Source organism: Poecilia latipinna, unplaced genomic scaffold (assembly GCF_001443285.1).
Source record: "Poecilia latipinna isolate Pla-1442-1.1 unplaced genomic scaffold, P_latipinna-1.0 Scaffold153, whole genome shotgun sequence".
Classification (NCBI taxonomy): Eukaryota; Metazoa; Chordata; class Actinopteri; order Cyprinodontiformes; family Poeciliidae; genus Poecilia; species Poecilia latipinna.
The window spans coordinates 405,992-415,750 of record NW_015112769.1 but is presented as its reverse complement, the minus strand read 5'-3'; the positions used below and the strand labels follow the sequence as shown (position 1 = coordinate 415,750).

General features: G+C 36.1%; 1 protein-coding gene across 1 annotated transcript in view; it reads left to right on the top strand.

Moving 5' to 3' along the window:
• The first annotated feature begins 1,167 nt into the window (after nucleotides 1-1,167).
• Nucleotides 1,168-9,759, top strand: part of orc3 (origin recognition complex, subunit 3) — a 12,755-nt gene continuing 4,163 nt past the window's right edge. The window contains exons 1-19 of the mRNA XM_015029444.1: nucleotides 1,168-1,555; nucleotides 1,631-1,694; nucleotides 1,792-1,889; nucleotides 3,038-3,176; nucleotides 3,253-3,357; nucleotides 4,256-4,425; nucleotides 4,506-4,645; nucleotides 5,151-5,310; nucleotides 5,672-5,785; nucleotides 5,867-6,000; nucleotides 6,657-6,720; nucleotides 6,819-6,935; nucleotides 7,034-7,113; nucleotides 7,608-7,741; nucleotides 7,821-7,912; nucleotides 7,990-8,087; nucleotides 8,363-8,504; nucleotides 8,870-8,986; nucleotides 9,142-9,221. Coding sequence (XP_014884930.1) covers nucleotides 1,532-1,555; nucleotides 1,631-1,694; nucleotides 1,792-1,889; nucleotides 3,038-3,176; nucleotides 3,253-3,357; nucleotides 4,256-4,425; nucleotides 4,506-4,645; nucleotides 5,151-5,310; nucleotides 5,672-5,785; nucleotides 5,867-6,000; nucleotides 6,657-6,720; nucleotides 6,819-6,935; nucleotides 7,034-7,113; nucleotides 7,608-7,741; nucleotides 7,821-7,912; nucleotides 7,990-8,087; nucleotides 8,363-8,504; nucleotides 8,870-8,986; nucleotides 9,142-9,221 — 2,072 coding nt within the window. The 5' untranslated portion in view covers nucleotides 1,168-1,531. The remainder of the gene's footprint in view (nucleotides 1,556-1,630; nucleotides 1,695-1,791; nucleotides 1,890-3,037; nucleotides 3,177-3,252; nucleotides 3,358-4,255; nucleotides 4,426-4,505; nucleotides 4,646-5,150; nucleotides 5,311-5,671; nucleotides 5,786-5,866; nucleotides 6,001-6,656; nucleotides 6,721-6,818; nucleotides 6,936-7,033; nucleotides 7,114-7,607; nucleotides 7,742-7,820; nucleotides 7,913-7,989; nucleotides 8,088-8,362; nucleotides 8,505-8,869; nucleotides 8,987-9,141; nucleotides 9,222-9,759) is intronic.

The window sequence follows — 9,759 nt, the reverse complement described above, 5'->3', positions numbered from 1 at the left end:
AAAAAATTTTTAGAAATTTTTTTTTATTTTTTTTTTATTTGAAAGGTTTTTTTTTTTTTTTTTTTTTTTTTGCTAAATGGACACTTTTAAAGAAAACTATGTTTTTAATATATCCCTATGGGATTTCAAGTTCTGTTTGTATTTATTTCATCCTTTTTCAACACTAGTAGACCTATCTGTAATATTTACATGTCTTCCACAAAGTGTTCAATAAAATGTTACTGGTTCTTTTTGTAAAATTCTGTCTGGAAATCTGATATTTTTCCTTCTTATTTCAATATACTGGTTAGCAAGATTCTTTGATCTACAAGCACAAGAAAATGGCTAAGTTATTATTACAACTTAATTTCAAGAAGTTTGCAAAATAATAATTTCTTGACTCTTTAAGAGTCATTCTCAAAGTAAAATGGGCCTTTGCAGTAATCCAGGCATGATAAATATGATCAATTTGTAACAGTAATGCAAAAGTAAATAATTTTAGGAAAATAAATTTAGAAACGGGAAATAATGAGGAATAAATAAAGAACAACCCAACGGAAAAGTAAAAGGGAACATTAAACAAGGATGTTAACACTGCTAATAAAATAAAAAATCATGATTCAATTTAAATTATCCAAAGCCATTCAAACTGCTATGACTTTATTGTTTGTGCTACATTTATGGGCAAAATGATTGTTCAACTTCACCTATTATATAATTTCTGTTTCTTGAAATGGTGGCAATGTCATGATCTTAGATTAGATACACTTGGCAGCACAACGCTGTTTTAGATGAAATTATTAGGCTTAATGGATAGAAGGGAAAAAACAGAAAAGAAAAAACAAATTGATTCCAAATGGGAAATTATGTAAATAATAGAATAGACATATCCCTTACTATACCAAAGCAGGGGACTTCAGGTGACCCTCGCATAAGAATATATATAGAATATAAGAATATATTCAAACTTGGGTAGAAAATATGAAAACAGAAAAATAAGAATAAGAGACTGTAAAGTAAGGGCAAATTAACAACATAAGAAAAATTATATTGTAATTAAAAATGGCATATTCTGCTGAAAATAAATATGCAAGTCAGTATGGTACTTTATAAAGATGAATCAAAAATAAATCAAGGAAAAATATTACTTAATTTAGAACACAATTTATTGAGAGAACTTGCCACTCTCAAGATGGCGGCCCACGTGTCTTTACGGCGACACGTCGTAAATTTTTCGTTTACTCTTCCATTTGTGGTCATTATTCTCTCCACTTTCTGCCTCATTTTCCAACAGTGGACATTTTCTGAATCGGTAAACTAATAATAAAAGGACGAGCAGGCGCATTAAAATAAATGATTGGGAAACCCAAACATTTTTCTTCAAGTTAACCACGCCTCACTAAAAACACCAACCTCTTCCGTTTACGTCACATTGGCGGGAAAGCAATGAAACGTCACGCAGAATCCGACCGGAGTTTTAAAAATATCTGAAATCGTGTAAACTGCTAGCTACCGAGAGGCTGTTCTTTTGCTGCTACTGCTTTACTCAACAATGGCGACGTCTTCTTTCTCCAGGGTAACAACTTTAAATGAGACATTAATTGATAAATATTTGTTACAAACTAACGTAGTTTTTATGTCCTCCATTAAGGGTTGCTTCGTTTTTAAACCCAGTGCAAAGAAGAAGAAGAAGAAGAAGACGACTGTTGATCTTGGTGAGACACATCAGCTGTTCAGCTAAGCTGTTGACCGATTAATTTGTTTTGTTTTGGGATTTTTTTTGTGCTCAAATCTTGAATAATTTTTGCACAGAGAGTTATTTCACCGACGGTTGTGAAGGTGCCGAGAGCAGCGAAACGCGCTTCAAACTTTGTTTGGATCTGTGGAACAAAATCAAAACAGAAACAGAGGTAAGAACAGATTTTATCAGAAAAAAAACAAAACAAAACATTGTTTTAAAATAGAAATAAATGACATCTGGTTTTCAAGTAAAACAATATTCACAAATAAAAATCTGAAGAATGACACGCGTTTAAATTAAGTTTATTTCTGGACCTTCCTAAATAAATTTCAGTTTATTATTAACAGTACACAAAAAATTATTTAAGTAAGGGTAGCATTACTTTTTTAACATTTTTGCTCAAGTAAAAGTAAAAAGTAGATATAAAGACTTACTCAAGCAAGAGTAAACAAGATTAGTCAAGTATTGAGTAACTGACGAAAACATCATTTAATATGTGAAAAATCATATCAGCAGATGGACCAAAATATAAATTTATGTGGAAGTTGTTTAAAAAAATCATATAAATAACAAAACTACAAAATAACACAATCAGGTAAAATAAACTTTTTTCCAAGTCAGTTTATTTTAATATTAAACTTTAAAAATGTTGATGATATCAAGCTTGTTCTTTGTTCAGTGAAGTTACTCATAGTGTAGATTAACCAGAAATTTTACTCAAGGAAAAGTAGTGATACTTCATAATAAAATTATTCAAGTCAAAGTAGAAATACACCTAAAAGTACTTGTATTTTAAACAAATAAAATTTTAAAGCAAACGTAACTAGTTATTACCCAACTCTGATCTGAGTTGTACACTCTGCAATCTTGTATTCAAAGATGGAAGCATGAAGAAAAACTGACGTATTCTCCAGTAGCAGTCAGTCTTGAAACACATCTGAAGAGGCCTCTGACTGAACACTGTTGCTGTATGATGGTTTCCTGACTGTCATGACATAAATTAAACTGTAAATGAATGAAATGAACACATAAACATGCTAACAGCTCTGGACAGCAGAGACAAAAATCAGTTGTCAGCACTCACTGCTAATCCTTCTCATTTGCTTTTGCTGCTCCTCTTTGAATTTGAAAGTCACAGAAATTAATCATGAAATCTGTCGGAAAGTAAATGCGCAAAACCAGCAGAAATAATTGTACAGACTTTAAAAGATATAATCAAAAAGCTCCACAAACTTAGAGTATCACCTTCCAGCTGGACGTTTTCTGTCACAGTGTGGTTCCCAGAATGCTACAGGATGTATGAAATGTTTTAAACAGGATCTGCAGGACGAACTCAACAGAAACATTTTGGACAGCTTGCTGCAGTTCACCAGGAAGTGCTCCTCCACCCGTCGTCACGGCAACTGGGCCTCCCAGATGAGGGCCAGTGAGATCCCCACCGCCGCGCTCGTCCTGGGTAAGCTGGCAACATTCGGAGTATCGTTTCTGATAAAACCAGCATTACTTCTAATATCTGTGATGCTCTTCTGAAGGGGTGAATGTTCCCGATCACGACATCACGTTCCAGAGTTTGTCGGAGCTGCTCCGTTGTTCCGTCACGCCTCATGTTGCGTCTTTACAGGCCAAAGAGTGTGGAGGTAAAACCTGCCAGGCAGTCGGGTTGTTTTGGACTTCACAGCACATTTATGATTCATAAATAAAGTCTCAGATTTTTTTCACAGATTTGATTTCCGATAGGAAGCAAATTTTTTGTTTGTTGTTTTTGCTCACTAAAAAATAAATGAAAAACGACAGGAAATGTTTTCAAGAAGTGACTTTTATTTTGAATATCCCTTCTGTGAGCCGAACGACAGATTATTAGGGCCAGGATACGACCAGTTTTGCTTCATTACAAGAATATTGTCACAATATTAGCTGAAATAAGACATAACTTGCCCAGAAAAATGTCTTTAAAATTATGAGGAAAAGTTTTTTTTAATGAGAACAAAGCTGGGATAATGAATTTTGTTTTCTGTGTCGGAGTTTCCATTAAATTACTACTTCATTCTTCTACTATTGGGACTTTATTCTGCTCATATTGTCAAATTATTGGGACCTTTTACTGATAACGTTACGGCTTTGCAATAACAAAAATTGTATTTTTGTTATTGCAAAAATAACATTATTCTTGGAATGTTAGAATAATGTTCAACAATGAACATGTTACAATATAATTTTACAAAATTATTTCATAAAATATTTTTTTACTTTACAAAATCAACATTTTTTGTAACCAAACCCCCCCCCCCCCAAAAAAAAATAACAATCTCAGCCTGACCATTACCCATACAGTTGGCTAGGATTCAAAGTCCAAATAAATAGAACAAACAAGATGGCCGCTCTGTGTGCTGACATCACTCTGAACTAAGAAAACCCAAAGCGTGCATTGGTGGGGGGGGAAAAATTCAGATTTTCCAAAAATTTAATGAATTTAATCAATAAAATAGATTTATCCTCCAGCCTTACATTAAGTTTTGTCCTTTCCAATCTTTTCAGCTTTGAAACATCTGATGAAAAGAGTCCTTGAGAGACTGATGGATGCTGTTGTGGACGATGAAGAAGAGGAGGAGGAGAAGGAGGAGGTCCAGCATAGCGGTGCTCCGCTCCATAAGAGTGTTCACTGCTCTCTAAGAGCTCTCTGTGATTGGTACAGCTCAAAAACGAAGGCAAGGCCACAAAGCGTATTGATCATGCATGTTTTCAGTGGGTGATTATGGATTTACTCATTATAGATGTTTGTTGACAGAAATCCAGCTGCAGTTCTTCTGGAAAGAAGCGCAGCTCCTCCGCTGTGGATGAGCACCAGCAGCCTCCTGTTGTGATCATTTTCAAAGATTTGGAGGCTTTTAACCCAAAGGTTCTGCAGGACTTCATACTCATCTGCAGGTATTTACTTATTTTTTTTTAATTTGAAGTTATTTTTATAAAACTTAATGTGTATTAATCAATATGAGTGCATTAAAACAACCATGTAAATATGACACATTTGGCCAGAAAGGCTAACTTTCATCTGTAGTCTGGATGAACACACATATCATTTACAGTTAATTACAAGAAATTATCAATAGTGGTACAAATTAGCAATTATAAAAACCACAATGCAAAAACACAAAATTTTACTAAGTATTGGTGTATTTTCTAGTGCAAACATCTTACTAACATGGGAAAAACGTCATAAGTGAACTAATCTGCCGATGGAACTAATGCTTTTTAATCCATATTAAGGAATTATTCACTTAAAATAACCTCCTATATCTGGTTGAAAAGTAACTTATAAGTTAGTTTTGTCTTATTTCAAATGAACTCAAATATGTGTAGTAGAAACTAGACCACAAATGGTCTGTTTTTGCAGTGTAAAGGGAAGCTAAGCTGTGTTTATTGTCTGATCCAGCCGATATCTCGATCGTTTGCCACTGATGTTCATCTTCGGCATCGCCACGTCGCCCAGCACCGTCCAGCGCATGCTGCCTCACTCCGTGTCCTCGCTGCTCTGCATCGAGCTCTTCCAGTCTCTGTCCTGCACTCAGCACCTCACCACCGTCATCGACAAGGTCTGGACTTTGACTAGGCCATCCTAACGCATCAGTATGTGATGATCAGTGCAGCTCCATGTTCAGTGTTTTTCTAGCTTTTTGACTTTATTTTCATATTTTGTTGTACCACTTCATTCTTGTGCTTTTATTCCGGTAAAGAGAAAAAATGGCCCTAAGTCGCCGTCGTATAGTTGTCCAAAAATCAAAGTCTGGATAAATAGAAATTATAAGACAGACTTATCAAACAAGATGGCGACCCTAAAATCACTCTGGACTATTGGTGGAACAAATAAATTAAAAATGAAATCTTCAGAAACCAAAGCTTTGATAATTGATACAGTCGAGTTTATGGTTACTGATTGATCCGGTTTCCTTGCAGCTCATCCTGACTCACTCCTTTCCTTTCAAACTCAACGGGAAAGTGATGCAAGTTCTGGTCAGCATCTTCCTCTACCACGATTTCTCAGTCAGAAACTTCATAAAGGGTCTCCAGGTAAGAATCAGACCTTTGCGATTGTTTTTTTGTGGTTTTTGCAAACATAGTGGAGTGATTTTTGGCCCCTGCTCTGTGCAGCTGGCCCTGTTGGAGCATTTCCACTCCCAGCCTCTGAGCTCGCTGTGCTGCAGGAAGAAGGAAGCTCAGATTCAGCTGCAGCAGCTCAGCGCCGGAGACCTGGACAGGATCAGGCAGCTGCCGTCGTTCAACAGGTGCAAAAACGCTTTTCTCACAAATAAAATCAGATTAAAGAAAAATTCTTATTTATTTTGTTAAATAAATAAAAATAATTCAGAAATTACAAACAATATATTTGTAATATCTTAAGAAATTTTTTGTACAATTTGAATACATTTTTGGTACAATTTTAAGGAAACTGTTACAAAATTTTAATTTAAAAATTTCATATTTCTTAAAATTTTACCAAAAATTTTAAGATTTTTTTGTAGTTTCTTAAAAAAAAATCACAAATGACAGAAAATGTTTTCCAAAAGAGGCTTTTATTTCAGTCATTGAACCTACATAAGAGAACCACAGACAACGTATATCAGTTTTCTGACTTTTGCAAAAGGAGAAGACTCAGCAAACTGCTCCTCCAGCAGCAGCAGCTTATTTGGAAAAAAAATATTTTGGGGAAGCTAAGTGTGCTAAACATTTTCAGTTAGCAAAAGCACTAAGCTAAGAAATAGCTCTGCTATTAGATCAATGGATTTTTCCTGAAAAATTAATTTAGGGGAAGCTGAGTGCACTCATTTTTCCTCAAAGTTAGCTAAATTGCTAAGCTAAAAATTGGCTCCACTATTAGCGGATTAGCAGAAGTGTGTTATCCAGGTTTTTTTAATAACAGCTGTTTCATGCTTGTATCGAGGTTTCTGAAGGAGCAAGATCAACAGGAACAAGACAATCTGCAGACAGACGACACTTATTTAAAGGTGATTTCTTTGCAATATCTCTTTATCAAAATCAGGAAATAAATGTTGCCTGTATTTTAGCCTAAATTAGATTTTCAAATAACTTAATTCATTTCTAGGAAGTGTGTCAGAAACTGCTGAAGGGTCTTCATAAATACCACAAGAACTATTATCCCGTCCTGCGCTGTCTCCACACTCTGACCTCCTCGTTGCCTCGCTACCCTCTGGGCAAACAGGCAAAGATGTTTCCCTCATTAGCTGCATTTACAATGCTTGCTACTTATTAGCATTTTTGTCCCTTTTATTTTCTACACATCTTGTTTTTGCTTTCCAGATCAGAGAGCTTCATTTGATCTGTCTGGAGAAGAACGTGTGGGAGAGTGAAGAATACCAGTCGGCCATGAAACTTTTAAAGTCAGGCTCAAATTTGTTCCTACTTTTTACTTATTTATTTATTATTCTGCAATTATTTATTATTCTGGTGCCTTCCACCTGGGGGAGTTTAGTTTTACCACTAGATGGCGCCATACTCTGATATCCTGAGTATGGTGTAAAGAAGTTTTTTTTTTTTTCTTTAAAATGTGTAGATTTTTTGTAGAGTTTTGGCTTAATTATCTCAGTGTGCTGTTCTTTAAGCAATTGGCGTTTCTGTTGGATCTTCATACTCTACGTAATGATTAATCGATTACTAAATTAGTTTAAAATTATTTCAGTAATCGATTAATCACAACTAATCGCTAAGCTTTTTTCACTGTCCTTTTGTCTGAATACTGCATCAGTCCAGAACTGAATATTATGAAAACATGGAGTTGCAGTAGTTGACGATTATTTCAGAAATAGATTAATCCGATTAATCGTTTCAGCTGTATTTTTGTGCAACCAGTGTCTTTTCGGTGTCTTTTCTCCAGGATGTTGGCGAAAGATGAGCTGATTTCTTTGCTTCAGAAATGTGCAGAGGTTCTGCAGCCGGTCAAGTCTAAGAAGATGAAGAACGCTTTCGTCCAGCTGGAGGAGCTACTTGATAAATTTAAGCAGCTGAATGGTAAGCTGTGAAAATGTTCAACGCGTCCGGAGTGGTTTTCTGTGTGACATGCATTAGAGTAAATGTTTTGTTTGTTCAGCTGCTGCTGAACTGGCCCCCAGCGTGGAGGAGAAACTCACCTGTCCAGTGAAAAACCTTCAGAAGAAAACGGATCTGTTCCAGCTGCAGAAGGTAGACGCTCCTCTGGTCCATCCAGGAAACAACACTCAGGTTTCTTCAGGAGAAACTCAAACTTAATGCTTCTGTAGACGCTGCTGGAGATGAACGAGTCCCGTAGGGCCAAGAGGATGAGTCCCTTTGAGGTTCTCCGGAACGAAGCCATGGAGTTTGTTGACGGTTTAGTGAAGTAAGAAAACTAAAATTACAGAAGAAAACATCAAAAGTAGGACTGAAACGATTAATTAGCCCTGAAAATGTGTATTTTATTACTTAAAAAAGGAATTAATGTGTTTCTAATATTGTATAAAAAATCTTCTGTGGTTAAATTAAAAACCTGCAGAATGTGCCAGTTTATAAAATCTGAATAATCAGTTAATTGTCAGCATAACCAATCGAATGATCAATTACTAAAATAATTATTAGTTGGTGCCCTAATCAGATCCTCTGTTGACGTTTGTCCAGGAATCATCTGTCGCCGCCGGAGTCCAAGCCGCTGTACGAAGTTTGCTACTACAGTTCGTCGGCCACCGTGAGGCGCCACCTCAACGCCACGCCTCGTACCTCCATCCAGGCGGCGCTTAGCAGCCCCTACTGCTACATCCAGGTACAACAGCTGCGTCAAGTACGACAGTTATTTATCATTCTTTATGTCCCTGATGTCAAAAACAAACATAAAGGTAGTTTTATGGGGCTGCTTCTTATTGTACCAGCAGGCTCCTGTAGATTGGTAGTCGGCCCGTCATGACAACAGATTTGGTGGACGATAAATTGTCCCAGTAATTATTGTGATAAACATTATTGTTTTTCTTTTTGTGACCATGTTCAAGTAATAATGCAAGTTCGACTATGTTAACAATGTCGTGGTAACACAGAATAAAGTCGCAGCAGAATGAAGTTGTGGTATTACAGGAATAAAGCCTGTAAAGGTTAATTCTTCTCATGAAGCAGTGTTTTTGTTTTCTCCTCCAGAACGACAGCTTGAAGTCAGAGGACGGCTCAGTGTCCAACGCGGCTCCTGATATCTGCATCGCTCACAAGCTGCACCTGGAGTGTGGCCGGCTGATCAACCTGTACGACTGGCTGGAAGTGAGTTTTCATCTGTTTGGGTCGATAATATTTAAACCACTTCTGTAGGAGGCTGTGTTGATGCTGAGGTTCATGTTGCTGATTTTAAGATCAAATCCGGGCCTGGATTCTCACATGAACCGTGATCTGCATTTTGTTTTGTTTTCTGTGTTCAGGCCTACTCTACTGTTGTTTCTGCTGCAGAGGGCAACGATCCAGATCCAGATGGTTCTGGAAAAATGGATGAAGTCAAACAGTATCTTTTTCTTTTTTATATATATGAGTTAATAACCACACCTTATTACAATGGCGTATTAGGGCCATTGTAGAAGGAAAAGAGAAAAGAAACGAGTACATTTCTGCCCAAAAACAGCTTTTTTTACTTTTGGAACTTAAAAAATGTCCACGTTTTTCCAGATAATTTCTTAAATTTGATTCAAAATTTCTGATTATTTTTTATCAAAGTTTTGACTTTGAGCTCAGAAATATCCAAGTTTTTTCTATAAATTTTCTAAGCTAAATGTCATGTTTTTGGCAGAAATGTACTCCTTTGTTTTGTGTCTGCAGTAATCCCAAAACGTCGTCGTACTTTATCCCCGTTGTTTTTACCAACTTTATTAGTTCTACAGTTGCACAATAATGGAAAACTGTAAAAAAGCATTTTTTTCTGTTAAAAACAGGATCATTTATTTGTACAGACAGGAGCCATTGCAGTAATAGTCACACTACAAACTGTTTGACAATTTGATTTCAAAAATCAAGGTTGCGTTCTAATTTCTCTTAGTAAATTCAAT